Below are 20081 nucleotides of genomic sequence, written 5' to 3'. Positions count from 1 at the left end.
CACAATTTACAAATAGTTGGAAACATTTGGTATATTGTAGGTACTCAACTGAACAAAATATATAGCACTGGCCTATGGGTTTTTGGATATTTTACTGCAAAAATACTACATAGTTCACCTTTAAATGTTTGACTCACACTTATTATTTTTATTTCTGTGATCGCGTTGTTTGTGATTCTGGTTAACTTTGCATTGATTTTTCCGTTTTGTGCGTTATATTTTCACATGTGTTTTTAAAATTTTGATTCATGCTTATTATTTTTTTATGCGTGACCTCAATTTGATTTGCGGGAATCTGATCCCATAACCCTTTACAGTAATTTTGAGAAAGAATCACAACTGTGCATGTGAGGTAGAATATGTGTCTGAAAGGGATGTGACAGGTGAGCAGGTTAAAGAGAAAACCACTCTACCAACTTTCTACTTTTCTTCTGTTTACTTCCCCTGTTCTATCTGTGACCTCAGTTGAATGTTTTATTGTATACTTTTCCCTCAGTCAATATCCATGTATGCAGATGAGGGAGATGTCATATTAAACCCGAGGAAAATGTCAGCTCTCATCTCTGTATCTTTATCTCCAACACCCCTTTGTTTTATTTCTGAGCAACAACACCTCAACTGTGCATTATGAACATATCCTACAGTGTACAGACTTTTAGATAGATAAACAAAGTTCATATCCATTAATATCTCTTTAATACGATCTTTCAGGTGGGTTAATTTTGCCAAATCAGATTAATCTTTGATTAACTTATCACTTTAGATATCCAAAAGAAAATAAAACTTTAGGTAGGCTTAATAAGGTTTCTTCTCTTGTATTGAACACAGGATGTGAACTCTGTTAAAGTATGAAACTACTGTTGCTCTCTCAGTGAAAACTTCCTGCTGCCCATTTGGTTTTCTTGTTACATGTGATTAGGAGATGTTTTGTCTAATAGATAAGTGGCAGCTCTACCATATAAAACCACTAGATGTCACCAATGTTTCAATAATTTGGCATTTTGGAGCGTTAATCCAAAAATGAAAATTAGTTCATTAATTACTCACCCTCATGTCGTTGGACACCCGTAAGACCTTTGTTCATCTTCAGAACACAAATGAAGATATTTTTGTTGAAAGCTAATGGCTCAGAAAGGCTTTAGAAAGGCCTCCATTTGCATTCAGTACATTCCCACTCGCAAGACCCATAAAAGCACTTAACACATTGATACAAAGTCCATCTGTAGGCCTATCTGAAGCCTTTCTCAGCCATCAGCTTTCAACAAAAATATCTTCATTTGTGTTCCGAAGATGAACGAAGGTCTTACGGGTGTCCGACATGAGGGGGAGTACTTAATGAAATAATTTTCATTTTTGGGTGAACTAACCCTTTGATCAAAACTTTTAAAGAGAATTTTTGAAGCATTGAAAATATATACCCTTGTAATCATTGGATTTAGAGTTAGGATTAACATATGTTGATTTCTTTATCACTGGTAAGTCAGTCTGTGTAAAAAACTTAATTAAATGCTAATTCAATGTTATAAAGCCCAGGAACTTTAAATGTTTTGCCACCTGAAATGCTGGAATATAGGCCACAAAAGATTAGGCCATACAATCCTGAAAAGTGCCGTGGAAAATGTATGGATGGATTGAATGAAATCATACTCAGAAGGCTGAAGATAGATGCAGAGCTTAAACAATGACTACAACTCTTGTGAAGTCAGACACTGGTTCGTGATTAACAGCGGCTTCTCGCGTTTAATTCACCAGCAAAAGGAGGCAAACCACCAAGAGGATCACAGAAGAAACAGTCTTGGCCCTGGAATTGCGAAATATGTCCAGACATCCACTAAAAGAGGAGAGAAATACAGATATGGTTATGAATATGAAAAATCAAAACACTGTCTGCCTACACAATGGCACCTCAATGTAAAATATTAATTTCATGGCATATATTTAGATGCTGTAAAGTTTGGAGTTTTCATGAAACAAGTTTCATTTTACTAAATGTATCATTATAAAATGTTTCCTGGCTTCTGATTGGTCAAAAGCAGTGTGCCGAAATCTAAAATATTACTGTAGTAATAACTATACAGAACTCCTATTCACTATGTCGCCACCATAAGCAGATTATTATTATTATTATTATTATTATTATTATTATTATATTTATTTTTTTGATCTATTAGTTCTGTTATGTCCAGGACTATGGCTGAATTCAGAATAGCATACCAATCACTAAAGATATTGCAGAAATAGTGAGACTATGCTATTTTGAAATAGCATATATTCTTACAGAAGAATAGCACTTAATACATTTTCTTATTAAAATGTTTTAGTAAAAATATGTAGTTTTGTGTTTAACTTTAGAATATATACTGTGCACTCCTCACAACAATCACAACAGTTATGATGACTAAATAGCCTACACATTATAACAGCCTCCCAAATCTTATTTCTTAAGATGTGCAGTCACACAATAAAGTCATGCAGTCATAAAGTCATAAAATACAAAGAAATGTAGGATTTTTTTGTAGGAAAAAAATGTTTGATTGTAGCTTACTTTGAAGTTGTTGAAATGGTCTGATCATATGTGGGAAGTACTCTAGGAGGGAAGATACTGTTAGGTTTATTTAATCAGATTGTACATTAATGTATCCAATTTCCTTCAGTAAACTCTGAACACTGTTTTAAACAATAACCATTTAAAATGACAAAGCTCTGACCTTCTGTGCAAGGAACCATTTCCTAAGAATAGCTCTTAATGAACTTGATTAATAAATATAGATTAAAAAAAAGTTATATGAATATTTATTATATTTGTCATTTCCCCAATATGTTATAATGCTTTTATATTTATTAAATAGGAGACTCCTAAAAATAGCCTATGGCCCAAAAGATAATCAATGAGAGAGTGTAAAAACATCTTCTAAATCATTAGTCTTTACTCAATACACTTTGATTCGGAGGCCCTAAAGGGACATGGTGGTGGAAAAAATATGAGATATGAAGAAAAAAGCATTTTCCAAAGCTTTTGCATTCTCTCGCAAAGATATTTGTGTTCCCTTTCAGTACGTCACATTCAATGTACAGACTCCTCGGGACCCTCCACTGTGTTGGTGAAGCTTCTGAGAGAGCGTGCTCATGGTGGACCAGTCGTGACTTTTGGGGCTCTGGCTGAGGATATAGTTTAAATCGATGCATCAGGGGACGAGCTAATGGACTCTGGAGATGAAGACTCGGCTGATACCAACAAGGTGAGGTTCCTTAACGCCCCTGTCTATCAGGTCGGTCTCTTCGGCGATGCCATTGAGAGCTTTGCCCAGCAGTTCTCAGTGGCCCAGGTTGGTGGTGTGCGATGTCTCCGGGAATTGCCACATCCTTTCTTCCCTCTCTTTGCCAGGGGGCAGCAGAGTGGGTCGCGAAAATGCCACCAGGCCTTCTCGCCCTCTTTCTGCTACACCTTGGAATTCTCAGACAAAACTCCGGGCCGCTTCCAGGCCTCCTGAGTTGGGTATGAGCACTCCACCTCTCTGCCCCACCCCAGGCACGTCTGTAGTGCCATTGGTCCCGCTTGCTCGTTCTCTGGGGGCTTGGCTAGAGCTCCCCGGGCAATCTCGCTTGCTCATCCGTACCATCAGACTTGGCTACGCGATTAAGTTTGCTCACCGGCCACTGGCATCCTGGAGTGTAGGTAGGATACCTAATTCGTTGGTCAGTTCCAACATACGCCGAACGTGACCGACTGAAAGGCAACGTCTCTGTTATGTATGCAACCCTCCTTGTATAAACTTCACTTAAGGCATATAGACTATGTCTGCTTCGATACTCATCAAGATGGACATGTTGACATACTTCTAGTGTGAGTTTGTCCGTTCAAGGGCAGGACTTGAAAGATAACTCAATATGTGCACGCTGTGAGACGTTTGTGCGCTTTGGGACAAGTACACAGAGATAAATCTTCTAACAGCGCGCGCAAGGTCTCATTTGTGTCCTCTGGCTCTACACCCAGTGATGACGGTGAAATGACTGGTCATTTTCAAACATATACGGCAGCAGTCGCATGCACTGAACAGTTTACAAAGAGAGACCATTTTGCCCACGTTTTTCTTTTATCATCGCTGTTGTAATGTATCACTTAGAAGCCAACATGTGTATCCATCGACAGAAACATATATCAATTTTCAAGTTACAACCTATATTAAAGACGCCTCATCAGATGTGAGATGAACCGTGGTGCAAGGGTGTGCAGATTTCACAATCTGCTCTGTTACTGGGATTTTCATGCACAACCATTTCAAGGGTTTACAAAGCACAATATCAAAACATTTTTGTGAATATTGTGCACCCCTTATTATTTCCACGCTAACATGCAGTCTATTATAATAATCATCTGGGCAGTTCATTCTTTTTGCCTTATCCATTTTTCTTTTTAAATCCTAGTTCCCTCAGCTCCACCACCCGTTCCTGCTCTCCTGCCTGGGCATGACCATGACATTAGCTGTTCTTAACACCAGAAGCTGTTCATGAGGATAGCACTTCAGGATCTTCTGAAACAGGGACCAAACAGCCACCACATCCATAGGGGCTTCCCTGGAGTAGCAGGGAAATACATGTACTGTTCATCTTAAGTGTACTCTCTATACAGCGATAAGGGTATGGCCAAGGAGATGAATTGGCATGAGTTTCAGGAGTAATATATTGTAATATAGTAAAATAATATAATAGATTGTAATATAGTTCTGGTTATGCTTCTTTCTGTATTATTATTTTGTATTGATTTTTACTATTCTGTAAAAGTGCTCAAAGTACTTAATACATTTTTTTTTAATCGAAACAATTGAAAATCATTGAGTGCTATGTGTTTGTAGGACTCATTTAAAAGGGTAAACCTTTAATTGATCATTTAACCATAAAAACATTGTTTAAAGAAAAAAAGATATTTCTGAACATTTTTTTCACCATGGCAAAAGTACATTTCTTACTTAAGTTTGTTTTTCATCTCTGTTTTTGTGTATATTTAAATTAAGACAAATCTGATATTATTTTAATTATATCTGTTATTTAACAGTTGAGATCGTTCTTTAATTCTGATCTAACAGCCAACACGAGCTGTGGTTTAAATCCAGATGGGCTGCATTGTAACACTGCGTAGAATTATGCCAGTATAATATACTTTTAATAATTATTTTGAGAAACCATGAGAAAAAAGTTAAAAAAGACAGAGTCAATGATCAAAAATTATTAATTAGTGTTATGTTTTGAATGCTGATGCTGTTTTGGAATTTTTTTTAATTTTTTATTATTATATCAGGTAACATTTTAAGCTGTCATTTGGTCATGTTAAAATGTGGGGCATGTTGTCACATTTCACTTTCATACTTTTGGGGTAAATCAAGGAAAAAAGTATACACTGTATTAATGTCACAATTCATCAGTGTGAGTGCCCGTGATCACCACCAGAGGGCACTCCACCACGGACTGTCACTCCATCACAAACTACATTACCCATAATCCTTTCCCTGGACTCATTAGCACTTACTGTTTACACCTTTGTCTCATCACCTCAATACCTGTACCTATATATGCCTGGTTTTCTCTGACATTCATTGCGAAGTCTTGTTTAGTGTCACAACTGCATTTCTGAGCGGTTTCCTGTTTTCATGTTTCTTGGTCTTTGATTTCTTGCCTTCTCAGTGGATTACCCTTTTGCCTGTTCCTTCTGTTTTGTTTGCCTTTTCGGACTGATTTCCTGTTATGACCTTTTGCCTGTTCTATGGACTATGACTTTGGATTACCCTTCAATAAATACTGCGTTTGGATCTTCAACCAACCTTCTGTCTCAGAGCAGTTTGTTACAATTAATGAAGCAAAACCCCATAATTGCACTAGATGTGGGAAATTAATGTGGGAAAAATAAATTCTATTAACCCGAAGTGGATTTACACAAACTGAAAAAGTCAAATAGCGCTGTGCCCTGCTCTCCCCTAAATTGAATACCCCTGCTTTACGGGTATATTTAGTACAACTAAACCATGCTCTTCTAAAGTTTTATTGTTCTGCTGGAGGGCTGAAAGTTTCATAGTGTACTTTAAATATTTTGTGGTAACCGTTTTATAAAAGCAATTAGTCATTGATGCCTTGCTAGTTTAGGTTTCTGCATGATGTGACTAATGCCTTCTGGTCATGATTATTTTCACACAAACATAGCACATTCTCTCATACCTTATTTCTTAAATACAGTGTTTAATGTTGCATTAAGCCTACCCTTTTTTGTACAAGTTTACAACAAAAGTTAAAGGGATATTCACCTTATAGCACATGGTCCTTTCTGGGCACTTGCATCAGGAGTAATGTTAAAATTCTTCACTGTTACTTTAGGGCAGGGTAGAGAGTCTTTCTGAAGTAACCCTGAGATATCTATGAAAAAGTATTCAGGATTATGAAACAACATTTAGCAAAATGTTCTGAGAACATTTCATCAGATATCACAGCCATCTATTTGAATTCATGCCATCATAGCCACACACAGAACGTGTTGTGAAATGTGAAAGGAATGAAAAAGAATGCAGGGTTCTTAGGCCAGTTTTAAGAAATATAATTAATTTTAAAGATGTGAAAAAAGTGAAATCAAAGACATTTGTCTAGCACGTTTCCATTGAAAAAAAAGGTTCTGTGTGAAGAGCCCTTATTCTGCCCATTTTGTACTTCACAAAACCTACCTTGCATGCTGAAGAGAAATATGATGTCACCACCCTTGATGAATTCTCTTATAGTCAGATTATCTTTCATAATTGCATATGTATAGACTGAAAAAATATCCACATATACGGTCTCATTGCCAATGGTGACTTGAGTTCCATTTTTTCGAGGATTGTCCCAGTAATATATGCCACCTGTTAAAACAAAATGTGTCTTTTAAAAAGCCCTTTGACATTAGAGATAACAGGGAATTTGTAGTAAAATACTGCATATTAGTGTGTGTGTGTGTGTGTGTGTGTGTGTGTGTGTGTGTGTGTGTGTGTGTGTGTGTGTGTGTGTGTGTGTGTGTGTGTGTGTGTGTGATGTGATGTGACAGGAATATAATCAGATTCTCACTGGAAGAAACCGAAGCAGGGTCAGTGGTGATGCTTTGCTCTAAGGACATGCGCTTCTGTATGTGTGGATTCTGGTCGAGCATCTGGAACGTTATTTGTCTCCATGGACAAGGCCACTGCAACTGGTCATCATATTCACCAGATACCAGACGAACATGCATATAAAGGTAATTCTGATACACTACTAACCCAGCCTGAAAGCGATAACCATCACTGGAGTAATACAATGGACTGTAATATGTTGAAGATTCCTCTGTTGAAAAGTTCCTTATCTGCCATGTGTGGGGACACTCAGTCTCTGAAATATTGATATCGTCCACTGAGAAGCCTCCACTGGAGTTTCCAGCTCCTTTACGACCTTCAAATACAACTTTGAAGGTTTTATTTGCATTCAGTGACACATGATGCAGTTTCCAATAATAACCAGGGAGTTCTGCAAGAAATAAAACTGTACAATTAAACATTTTAGAAACATTTAGAAACAGTCCTACATGTTTTATTGTTTTTTTTCCAGTCAGACCTGTGATCTGATCCATTGGTCTTAGAGTTCCTCTGGTGTCTGTATCACTCTGGTATTCTTGGATCCAGATGTTGAGCTGGTCAGACTCATTACCACTGTGATAGTAGTAGAACTGCAGGCACTGGACTTTGCAGTCTCTTTTAGGGGTCATTGTCTTGCTCTCCATTCTGGCTGTGTCACCCTCGTTTCTGCCCTCAGTGCTGAAGTGCATGAAAAAAGACGTCCCTGCAGGCATGAAAACAGGTGAATAGTTGTGTGAAACTGGGTGATACAGTGACTGCAACTGTGGATGAAAGTGAAGCAAATTTGTTTTCGTGTAATTAGTATAAATCACTTCCTGTGATGTAAAAACAGACACTATCCATTGACTGACTGACTGTAACAGATCTCACCATTCTGTTCTTTGCTCAAGTATGTGTGGTCAGTCACATTGACACCTCTCACTGACTTCACTCTCTGCCAGCCATAATCAGCAGCAGAACAGAAGCTCATCTCACACAGAGATTCATCATCAAAACTGCAGTGGTCAAGGAAAGAGATGGAGGAATCTGTAATGCAAACAGGCAAACACTGAGGCAAAATAATTCCTTAAAACTTCACAATCATAACATATTTCCCGTTGTCTCTCTTACGTCAGACTTCAAATCCTATTGAAATATTTAACAAACGGTAAAATGAAGACGATGTGTGAGAGAAATACTCACTGCATTTATAGAGTTTGTTGAGTTTAATCGCATCATATTCACTGATGTCCAGGCGTTGACCAATCACATCTTGGAACTCTGGACGCTTGGTGATGATCGTGGACCCATGACCGTTACTGAAGGCATTTTTATCATAATGCATCACAGAGTAATAGTCATATGGGTTGCCTTGGGTGGTGGTCAGGTTCTCGCTGTATTTATTTAAATTGCTCTCATAGCCTGAAAATAAAGACTAATTGAGTTAAGGTGATTCTTCATAAAGAATGGCTTATTTAAGTGCTTATGCTGATTAGTTAAATGGACATTGGAATCAGTATGTCAGTGTATGTCTGTATATAACTGTTCCCTTTCAGTCAGTACACTATGAGTTACGTCAGTACTGACGAAATTAGGGTTTCGCTTAGAAAGCCAGCTGCCTTCAATCTCAATCAAAACAATCCAATGACATGGAAATGTCCACAGTGTGGGTATAAACGGAGTTGCATAGCAGTCCCGCATTTATGTTTCTGCTTCGGAGCCGAGTTCAACTTGCCTACCTTAGTGATCTTTCTCTTCAAGACGAGTGTTGGTGTGACGGCGCATTCCAGCGGGTTCCGTATTCCTGTCAGTCTGTGCAGTTATCTGTGCAGGTCTGTGTGTTCTCCCTGGGTGTCTCAGCAATCTGCTTGAGTAAAAACTCCTTACAAAAAGAGCTGCACGTAGAACATCTTATTAGTCCGTTTTTGCTGCTTGGTATGCTTGGGCTTAGTGCATGCAGAGTGGGCGTTCATGGATGTGGCATGTTCCCACTGCGGGAACCTGATCATCGCAGTGTTGAGATCGAGACTCAGTGAACTCCGTGCTGGAGGGAGAGTCCCCTCTACCATACCCCAATCTGATGTCTCCGCGAAAGGCAGCACTTTGGCTGGTGGTCAGGGTGATCTGAGGGTAACAGTGTGGAGCAACCCGCTGCACGTGCCTGGGGCCACACTCCCATCCGCAACACTGCCCGTTGGTGATCAAACACATCCTGCCCCTGCGGCCAGGTGCTGCGCTCGTTCTGCCGCCGGCCCAGGTGCCTCAGTCTGCTCCCCGCTGAGGCCGCCCTCCTGTGGCACCAGCCCCTCCCGCTTGGCCACAGCAGCAGCCTTCACCCAGGCCCTCTCAGGCTGGGCTATTCAGTGGGGCGGTCGAGGACTTTGCCCAATAGTTCTCGGCCGCTCAGAGACAGACTGAGGTGATGAAACACATCCTGCCCCTGCGGCCAGCTGCTGCGCCCGTTCTTCCGCCGGCCCAGGTGCCTTAGTCTGCTCCCCGCCAAGGCCGCCCTCCTGTGGCACCCGCCCCTCCCACTTGGCCACAGCAGCAGCCTTCACCCAGGCTGAAGCGTGGAGGTGCCCACAGGAAGGCTGTCTCAGCCCCAAAGCCAGTAAAAAGGAAGGCTAAGCGGCGGCCATGAGACAGGACGCTTGGAGGCGAACTCGGTTCTCTCCAAGGAGACGGTGACAGAACCGCTCCTTCCCCCGGAGGAGGGCTTGGGGAGAATCTTTTGTTATCCCCCTCCCAGTCAAGACCCCCGCAGGATGCTCCGCCTCCCCTGGTCTCCACTGGCAGGGCGCGGAACTCGACCCTGCCCACCATCCGGCCCGCTTCCATGCCTCCTGGGTCTGGGCCGGTCGTTCCGCTTCGCTGCCCCATGCCGGGTACGCCTGTGGCTCGCATGATCCCCTTGGTTCAGTTTTTGGGGGCCTGGCTAGCACTCCCCCAGCTGTCCAACTGGCTCGTCTGCACCATCAGGCTCAGCTGTGCGATTCAGTTTGCACAATCTCCTTCCTGCTTCCGGGGAGTCTGCTATACGTTGGTGGGTGGTAATGCCCCTGTCCTGCAGGCAGAGATCGACACCCTACTGGCGAAGGGTGCCACCGAGATCCTCCCTCGGCCGAGATGAAGTCCGGCTTCTACAGCCCTTACTTCATTGTACCCAAGAAAGGTGGTGGGTTACGGCCAATCCTGGACCCGCGCATCTTGGACCGAACCCTACACAGACTTCCCTTCAAGATGTTGACAGCCAAATGCATTTTTGAATGCGTTCATCCATGCGATTGGTTTGCAGAGATCGACCTGAAGGATGCGTACTTTCATGTCTCCATACTTCCTCGACACAGACCGTTTCTTCGGTTTGCCTTCGAGGAGTGCATACCAGTATGCCGTACTCCCATTCTGGCTGGCCCTATCTCATCGCGTCTTTACGAAGGTCATCGAGGCAGCCCTAGTGCCACTCAGGCAACTCGGGGTTCGCATCCTGAATTATCTCGACGATTGGCTGATCCTCAGCCACTCGCGACAGCAGGTTTGCGAACACAGGGACTTGGTTCTCCATCATCTTGCCCGTCTGGGCCTTCGGGTCAACTGGGAGAAGAGCAAACTCTGCCCAGTGCAGAGGATCTCTTTTCTCCTATGGAGATCGACTCGGTCGCCATGTCTGCGCAGCTTACAAGCGAGCGCACACAGTCTCTGCTGGCCTGCCTTCGCCAGATCGGACGCAGGAACGTGGTCCCACTGAAACTTTTTCAGAGGCTCCTGGGGCATATGGCATCTGCAGCCGCAATAACGCCACTCGGGTTGCTTCATATGAGACCGCTTCAGCACTGACTACGTGACCGAGTCCCGAGGTGGGCATGGCATCGCGGCACTTTCCTGGTCCAAGTGACCTCGGCCTGCCGCCAAACCTTCACCCCGTGGAGGAACCTCCAGTTTCTACAGGTGGAATTCCCTTAGAACGAATTTCCAGGCATGTTGTGGTGTCCACAGATGCCGCTGCCACAGGCTGGGGTGCAATGTGTAATGGTCATGCCGCCGCTGGGGCCTGGAAAGAGCCCCAGCATGTGTGGCATATCAATTGCCTCGAGTTGCTGGCCGTACGTCTTGCCCTGCACTGCTTCCGAGCCCTGCTCAAGGACAGGCACGTACTGGTTCGGTCAGACAACACGGCGACTGTAACCAGCCGACTGTAGCTTACATCAACCGCCAAGGTGGTCTACGCTCCCACCGCATGTTGCAACTCGCCCACCACCTCTTGTTATGGAGTCAGAAGCATCTGAGGTCGCTTCATGCCATTTATGTCCCCGGGGAACTGAACCGTGCGGCCAACAAGCTGTTGCGGTTTCAGCCTCTGCCAGGGGAATGGCGGCTCCATCCCCAAGCGGTTCAGCTGATATGGGACCAGTTTGGCGACACACAGATAGATCTGTTTGCCTCCCACGACTCCTCCCATTGCAGCTGGTACTTTTCCCTGACCGAGGGGACTCTTGGCACGGGTGCACTAGAGCACAGCTGGCCGCAGAGCCTACGCAAATATGCGTTTCCCCCAGTGAGCCTTCTCGCACAGCTCCTGTGCAAGATCAGGGAGGACAAGGAGCAGGTCCTCATGGTCACCCCGTACTGGCCGGGACGCGGTTTGAGTAACCTACCACCACCGGTGGTCGCTAACTATCACTTCAGCAAGAGCCTCATCCACGAAACGGGCCTGTGTTCTGTGTTCGGGACCTGCAGGCATTTTCGGTTGACGAAGCGTGCCTGGAATTCGGGCCGGCTAACTCTCACGTTATACTGAGACTCCGGCCTGGTTATGTGCCCAAGGTTCCTACCACTCCCTTCAGGGACCAGGTGGTGAACCTGCAAGTGCTGCCCTTGGAGGAGGCAGACTCAGCCTCGGCACTGCTCTGTCCCGTACGCGCCGTTTGCGCTTATGTAGACAGGATGCGGTGCTTCAGGACCTCAGACCAGCTCTTTGTCTGTTACGCCTTGAGTGCATGTCTTCCCTTGGCAAGACCCTTGCCACCCCTGGGGTTGAAAAACTTTTCCACCTGCGGCTGAATACTCCAGGTTCTTCCGTATGCAGCCCATGCATGGGTTATACGTGTATTCCTAAGTCCTCCCTACGGGTAGGCACTGTGATTGCATTTCTCCAAGTGGAATATGCTTCCCAGTGTACCTTGGTAGCTGAGCCGGCCCCTCAACATCTTAAACTCCGAGGCAGGCCTGGTTATGTGCCCAAGGTTCCTACCACTCCCTTCAGGGACCAGGTGGTGAACCTGCAAGTGCTGCCCTTGGAGGAGGCAGACTCAGCCTCGGCACTGCAGGGTCTCGATTACGTATGTAACCCTCGTTCCCTGAAGGAAGGGAACAGAGACATTATGTCCCCATGCCACATCCGCTGTGCTGCTGGGATGGCCGGGTGGTAGGCCTCGGCTCCTCAGCAGGTAAAATAAATGCATGACTGCTATGCAACGCCTTTTATACCCACTCTATGGGGAGGGCTTGCATTAGGCAAATTCCGCAGACCCATGACATTTCCATGTCATTGGATCTTTTTGATTGAGATTGAAGGCAGCTGGCTTTCTAAGCGAAACCCCCATTTTGTCAGTAGAGACGTAACGTCTCCGTTCCCTTCCTTCAGGGAACGAGGGTTACATACGTAACAGCGATGTTTCACTCTTTTTCTTAAAGCTATAATAAAATAAAGTTTTAACTAAAATAAAGTTAAAAACGAAATAATACAAATACAAGGCCACCTTTTTTGATGTTTTGAAAGTTGATTGTCACATAATCATCTCTGTCATATCTTGACTGCTCATGCAAAAATCCAAGTGCATGGAGAAACTCATGCTCAACAATGCCTTTTATTCCACAGCCATTTCCAATGGAAAGAGTCTGACCTCCAGGAGATGCGCGGCCATTGTATGACCAACACCTGCAAAATAAGAGAGATAAAAGCACATTCCTTTAGCAGGTGCATTAATATTTTGTTTAATAAGTTTATTAACTCGTGAATGTTTTACATTATATTCATTCAGTATAGCATAGTTTAGACTGCATCAGATAATAGTCTAAAATACCATATATTACTAATATTGTTGATTGCTATTTGAAGACATACTATACCCTTCACGACTCTCCACAGAGATGTAAAATTCTTCTGCTGCTCTGGGCTTAAAGTCAATACATGATTTCAGTCTGAACTGCTCAAAGGCTCTCAAAATGACTCCTCTGTAGTTCATACCTACACAATGAAGAATGCAAAACAGATTAAAAATAAATAAATAAAAGTAAAACTAATTTAAAAGTTGATTTTAGAAATCAATGTTTTCTTACTGAGATTCACACTCAGCGTATACGGGATGGGAATATCCCACCGGTACTGATCCCCAAGAACGGCACTCCTTTGATTAGGCTTTAAAGCAGAATGATTTAAGTATCCATGAGAAATATTATATTGACTGTTTTCTGAATGATCCAATATTCAATGTACTTTAGAATTTCTTTGAACAGAACTCACCATCATGATGTCTCCTTCTCTGAGATTTAAACCTGGCATTCAGTATAAAGTAAATATGCTTGTGTTCAGTTTACAGTAAATAGTGTTTGTTTACAGTAAATAAAATAAGAGTAATAAGGGTTTAATAAGAAACAATAGTGTTTTTATAGGAAAATAAGGGACACTCGATATGTGTACTGTATCACACAATGTATGTAATTTCAGTGTTTGCAGTTAAAATATGTGTATATAAACATAAAAAAATATACATATGTGTGTGTGTGTGTGTGTGTGTGTGTGTGTGTGTGTGTGTGTGTGTGTGTGTGTGTGTGTGTGTTAAAAATATAATGTTACAAAAGCTTTTCATCTCAGATAAATCTGTTCTTTTGAACTTTATATTCATCAAGGGATGCAAAAAATAATAATACAAACAGTTTTTAACACTGATACAAATTTATTTATTTTTCTTTCTAATTGGTGGCAGTTGGCTCCCCTAATGTTACCTTACTGTTATATAAATGTACTTGAGTTCTTGAGATAATATAGGCCACTAGTTTTACCTTTGTTTATATCTGGAATGTCCTTCCATTCCTCAGTAGTGCCTTTGGGGAAAATATAATGAAGAAAATAAAAGAAGACAGAGAGGAGAAGTTGGAATATAGAAAATAATAATTTTATTGAAACAATGTGAAATTTAAATAAGCAAAAAAGCAATCAAAACTTCCGACAGTAATGAAAACAGGATATTTGGGTAACATTTTATAATAAGTCACGCTATGAATTATAGATTATTATAAATAGTTAGTTCATCATTTATAAAGCATTATAGACATAGACATTATAGATATTAATAGGCAGTTTATTAATCCAACTATAAATGCTTTATTCTTAATTTATAATTATATAATGTGTTTAATAATTGTATTGTCATACTTTATAAATGATCAATTTATCATTTCTAAATTAAGTATTACATTATTTACAAACCCGTTATTTAGGAGTTATCAGTGGTTCATACGATCATTTAGAAAGTGTAAGTAAAGGGTTAATAAACTATTTAAATGTACATTTATACATCTTACTGTTTAGAAATATAATAATAGTTACTCAGTGTGTTAATAAATGCTTTATTAACATGTATTCCTACTGTAGTTCATGATTAATTCAAGAAGTTATAAAACATTTAGTAGTTGTCAGTTAACTATTTATGTGAGCTCATCTAAAGTAAGGGGTATTCATACCCCATAAATATAATTTATAAAAGGTTTTTATAAAAGGCTCAGTTCTCTTCTGCGCTGCTGTTCTCTAATGTTTTAAAGTCAGTACTGTTTTAACACTGCAAAATATTTAATTATTTCATTATAATAATTGTATTTGTTGTATTTGCCACTCCTGTTATCAAGTGTAATCCACTGGTACATTTTTATTCAGCAATGTTTACACTTTACATAAATGTATTTTATATCAGATTGCAGATGTAAGTTTCATTTGACTGCAGTGGTGTCTACAGGAATAATATTTTCTATGACATTGAAGAGGTTTATTTTTGATATTAAGTTACTAGTTGTACAGTCTCCATTTTTTCATTTTGAAATAAATATTTCTATGTGATACTCCTCTGTGTTGTGTTTGTTTCCTTTTTCTGTTCAGAAGAGAACTGAGCCTTTGTAAAAGCCTTACATAGCCCTCACTTTAGAGTTCACAGAAATAGTTAACTGACAACTACTAAATGTTTTACAACTACCTGAATTAATCATGAACTACAGTAGGAATACATGTTAATAAAGCAATTATTAACACACTGAGTAGCTATTACTATATGTAAGGGATAATGTACACCCAGCTGGTTGTTATAGCAGAATAAACCCAGCAGAGGGGTCTTGCATCACTCTGAATGGGTTTATTCTGCGATAACAACCGGCTGGGTGTACATTATCCCGCTTATTACACAGCTACTAGTCTCAAATAAATAATTATTAGACACAAAATATTGTTTTGAGATTAAATATTTTATTAGCTCTTACGCAAAGCTTCCGCGAAGGAAAACAGTTCCAACCTGCTTTAAGCCTTTATCTATTGCTGAAGATTTGCCATATGCCCTTGCTAAATGTTGAAAATGAATGCTGAGAGCATTAGTTCACCCAAAAATGAAACCAAGCCTATGATGTACTCACCCTCAAGTCATTGTATGTGTATATGACATTCTTCTTTCAGACAAATACAATCGGAGTTATATTTAAAAAGTCCAGGCTAACGTTAATCCCAGCTGTAGTTGTAGTTGTGTTTGAAGTCCATAAAAAATGCAGCTGTCCGTCAAATAACGTGCTCCACACGACTCCGATGGGTTAATAGAGCCTTCTGATTCGAATCGATGCGTTTGTGTAAGAAAAATATCTATATTAAAAACGTTATAAAGGAAACCTGCCTTGAAGTCTTCCATTGAAACCCACGGCTGTTTAAGCCACAAGATGGCGCCAGCGTTAAGCATAGAAGTAGTACCGGTCAAGATAACTTGTATTACCCTTATGAGCGGGTGTTATCTGGGAATAACATACCGCTGGAATGCGCGATTGACCAATCAGAATCAAGTATTTCACAGAGCCGTGTAATAAGTCTAAATAATAGGATGTATAAATGTACATTTCTATAGTTTATTAACCCTTTACTTACACTTTCTAAATGATCATATGAACCACTGACAACAACTAAATAACTGCTCTGTAAATAATGTAATATTAATTTAGGAAAATACAATTATTAAACACATTATAGATATATTTATAAATCAACAACAAAGCATTTATATCTGTATTTAAAAACTGTCTAGTAATGTTTTATAAATTATGAATTAACTATTTACTAATACTTAACTCATGCTTCAAATTGTGTAGTTATTATAAAGTGTTACCGATATTTTATGTGGCACAATTGAGACATTAAAATAACAGCTTCATATCAGTGACTGTGTTGTACTTACCATTTATATCAGGTGATGGCTGAGAACATGACATGTAAAAATAATACTCAGGCATTAGAAAAAATATTTTTCTTAAAAAGCTGTATATCACCTTTACAATGACAATGTTTTATAACATAAGCCGTCTATCCAACTTACCGTTGGTGATGCAAGACAAAGAGCCAAATCCAAACTCAGCAGAAGAAAAGCACGTAACTGCATTTTTACTGGGAATCATAATGATCACATTTTATAATTGAGGTTTTATCATTTGCATTAAAAATTTGCAAGCAAAATTCACGGGATCCAAAAATATTTAATAATGTTGTTTGAATCGCAATTACATTTAAGACTATGAGAATATGTGATTAAAAAATGAAAGGAGGATACATACCAGGTTAAGTCATTAACAGCTAAAGTTAAAACATAAAACAGTTTGACCACTGAGCTTGTTATAACAAGTGAGAGTCCCTGAAGTTATTTAAATATGCAACTTTTTCCTAATGAAACACCCCAAAACAAAAACACAGGAGGAGGAGCAGAGACGGTAAGGGGGGAGGGATGGAGGGCCAAGCTTGTGAAGGGGAACAAGAACTGGATCATGGAAGAGTTGTAGGCCCGGACGATCAAGCAGAGTTGAGCCTTGACCGTGGAGTACGAAATTAATAGTTTTTACGATGCATCGTGATGCAGATGAAGGCGATTCGGTATTGTTTCAGTACAAACCCGATTCCAAAAAAGTTGGGACACTGTACGAATCTTGAATAAAAAAGGAATGCAATAATTTACAAATCTCATAAACTTATATTTTATTCAAAATAGAACATAGATAACATATCAAATGTTACATGTTCGGCTTCGAGCTCTGAGTTTGGCCCGAACCTGGAATATCCGGCGCTCTTTGGTGACGTGGATGATTATATTGTGTTATCTTTCAAACATCATCATATAAAATTCGCCCTGACAATTTTGATTTGTCCGTACAGTTTCTGTTTGGGCATAATTACTCCACAACGGATCAAGTCCAGACCAAATTGCCTGACCTCAAATGTTGTGGATGGGGCTAAATTCGACTGGCATTCAGGCTAATGTAATTTACCACACTATGCCACAATTTCAGGACTTTCTTTGAGTCTCTAAGATTAAAAATATTTACCAATAATTACTTGCTAATAACACAGGTTATAATTTCTGCTTCTCAGTTTTTTCAAGTGTCCCCACACTCACACTTCTTTTTTATTAACAACTGATGTGGAGATACTGGGTCTCATCCGGGAATCCAAGTCTACTACCTGTTGGCTTGACCCTTTTCCAACTCATTTAGTCAAAGCCTGCTTACCATCTTTATCTACATGAATTAAAAAAAAAAAAAATCAAATTTTAGGAGTCATGAATTTTAAAACAGGGTTCTGTTTTGGGCCCGCTTTTATTCATTAAATACAGTGGTGGAAAGAGTACTGAAAAAGCATACACTCAAAAAAATGAACTTTATTTAAGCAATTCGTCTTGATTTAACAATATATGAGGTTTCTGGTTCAAATGCAATTGATTTGTGTTAAACTGACTTAAAACTGTTACTCTTTGACATAACTTGATGTTTTTATTTTGAAATAACATGTTTCAATCAAGTAACCCAATCAAACAGGACTTTCAATTCCCATCATGCTTTGCAAATGGGCTGAATTTGGAGAGCAAATGTTTAAATAAAGTGCTATTTTATGCATTTCTAACGAGATGAGAACATGGAGAGACTTTAATGTTTAATGTTTTGTTATGTTGGTATTTAAAAGTTTGTGTTATGTTAGTGTTTTTGGACGTTACCATTGTGGTGAAGTTTAGAGCATGTGCTTGGGTAATAACAATCAATTAATAAAATAATCAATTAAACTGGATTACTTGTTTTTTTGTTTTGTTTTTTTCATTTTCATTTCAGAGTAATTAAACTTAATAGTTTTGAACAAAATTAAGAATGTTAACCTGACTGAACTAAATGGCATTGAATTAGCTTTACGTAAAAAAAAATTACGTTTACAAAAAAAAAAAAAAAAATGTGTAAAAAGTAGCGTAACCCAGAAAGTTATCGACCAATTGCTTTAACTTCAAACTTAATAATAGAAAAGATCATAGTTCATAGATTGTTTTAGCAGCTAGAAAAGAAGGGTCAATTATGCAAATAGTTTAAGAGGTAAAAGATAAACAATGGATGCATTAATTAAGGTCACACTGTAACCAATTTCTGTAGTTTTCACAGCATTATTACTGTAAAATGGGAAAATACTTACTGTAGAACCTGTATACAGCATGTTGCTGTAGATCTGCAAAGCATCATGGTCTTTTTTCAATGGCGGGTAAATTCTACAGTATTTTTTTTTTCTCCTGTGAATCACAATACAGCATTTTCTAGAATATTTTTTTTTTCAGCCAAGGAAAGCTACGAGATTCCCCACTTTCACCCGAATTTTTACTTCAGAAAGCTAACATAATGTATTTCCAAAGTTTACTCTTGTAAAGTCAACTGTTTGTTCAACTTTAAGAGTGCACTGAGAGAGAAAAGAGTAATGAGCGGCACACTTTTTAGTAAACTCGTCTCATGCTGTGTGTGCATTTTATAATTTTATTTCCACAAATTTTTCTGCATGATTTCGATATATTTTCTAGTCTGGCAACATTTGATAACGTCATTAATTTATAGAAGGATAGTATTGTTAAATAAAAATTAAATTGTGTATGTGATCTCTTTTGGTGCTGATCCGTCACATAATGTGATCGCTTTTTTTCCTGTCACCACATGCGCGTGAGGCAGTGAGCCAAAGCCTGCCGACTCTCGACGGTCTCGAGCTGAAAGCAAACGCAGCTGAGGTATGTACGTTAGGCCTAACTTAACATATTTTTCATAGTGATTAATCATGATTTTTCTGAATGGAAACCCCCAGAAACTAGATTGGTAAAATGCTATTCAAACTTGTGGGAGCATGCATGGGCTGTAGGCTACTGTATTAAGATTTGTCTTATCCGGCAACATTACATTTTTAACGTCTTTAATTTGATTAAAGACTAACGTTAGCATTGGGAAATGACATTAATTTAAAATGGTGTAATTTTTTGTATTTATTGGCGCGGTAGCCGTTTAATCTCTCGTTTCTTTTCTCTTGCTTGCTGTTGCTGCCTGAGGAATCAGACATTGAAGTTAAGCGGGCCGAGAAAACGCAGCCAGCTAGAGGTAACGTTATCTGTTAAGCTACGTTACTTAACATATTCTTAATAATTTCATGATTTTTCTGAACTTCATTGCCTTCAAGCTGCAGAAACTATAACGTTAGATTGTTAATAGAGTGCCATTCCCGACTTTTGGGAGCATATATTGCATTAATATTTGTCTTATCTGGCGAAATTACATTTATAACGTCTTTTATTTTATTAAATAGTAGCTACGTTAGATTTAAATGAAAAATTATTTGAAATTGTAATTTTTTACAGTATTGCCACACACTTTCTCTTATGAATATTGAACTTGTGATTTCTAAAA

The 20081-nt window shown here is 39.6% G+C and overlaps 1 protein-coding gene across 1 annotated transcript; it reads right to left on the bottom strand.

Annotated features, from left to right (window-relative positions):
* Window positions 1-4430: 4430 nt before the first annotated feature.
* Window positions 4431-13677, bottom strand: LOC137083512 (meprin A subunit beta-like). The gene is made up of 13 exons (XM_067449459.1): window positions 13437-13677; window positions 13227-13344; window positions 12857-13035; window positions 12377-12454; window positions 9532-9663; window positions 9310-9456; window positions 8304-8522; window positions 7992-8147; window positions 7600-7824; window positions 7081-7512; window positions 6705-6878; window positions 6294-6402; window positions 4431-4575 (listed from the first exon to the last, which is right to left on the bottom strand). The coding sequence occupies exons 2-13, from the start codon at window positions 13340-13342 to the stop codon at window positions 4431-4433; spliced, it is 2112 nt and encodes a 703-aa protein (XP_067305560.1). The 5' UTR covers window positions 13343-13344; window positions 13437-13677.
* Window positions 13678-20081: the final 6404 nt, after the last annotated feature.

The sequence above is a fragment of the Pseudorasbora parva genome, chromosome 7 (genome assembly GCF_024679245.1).
Source record: "Pseudorasbora parva isolate DD20220531a chromosome 7, ASM2467924v1, whole genome shotgun sequence".
Classification (NCBI taxonomy): domain Eukaryota; kingdom Metazoa; phylum Chordata; class Actinopteri; order Cypriniformes; family Gobionidae; genus Pseudorasbora; species Pseudorasbora parva.
The sequence above is the reverse complement of the archived record's forward strand: the minus strand, read 5'-3'. Positions and strand labels throughout refer to the sequence as shown.

Excerpts from the sequence above, each read along its gene's own strand:
- LOC137083512 (XM_067449459.1), bottom strand. The coding sequence starts at position 13,342 with ATGAACTACAGAGGAGTCATTTTGAGAGCCTTTGAGCAGTTCAGACTG. Across the intron at positions 7,513-7,599 it reads ACCAATGGATCAGATCACAG|AACTCCCTGGTTATTATTGG; the intron begins GTCTGACTGGAA and ends TATTTCTTGCAG. Across the intron at positions 6,403-6,704 it reads ATTTCTCTTCAGCATGCAAG|ATATCTCAGGGTTACTTCAG; the intron begins GTAGGTTTTGTG and ends ACTTTTTCATAG.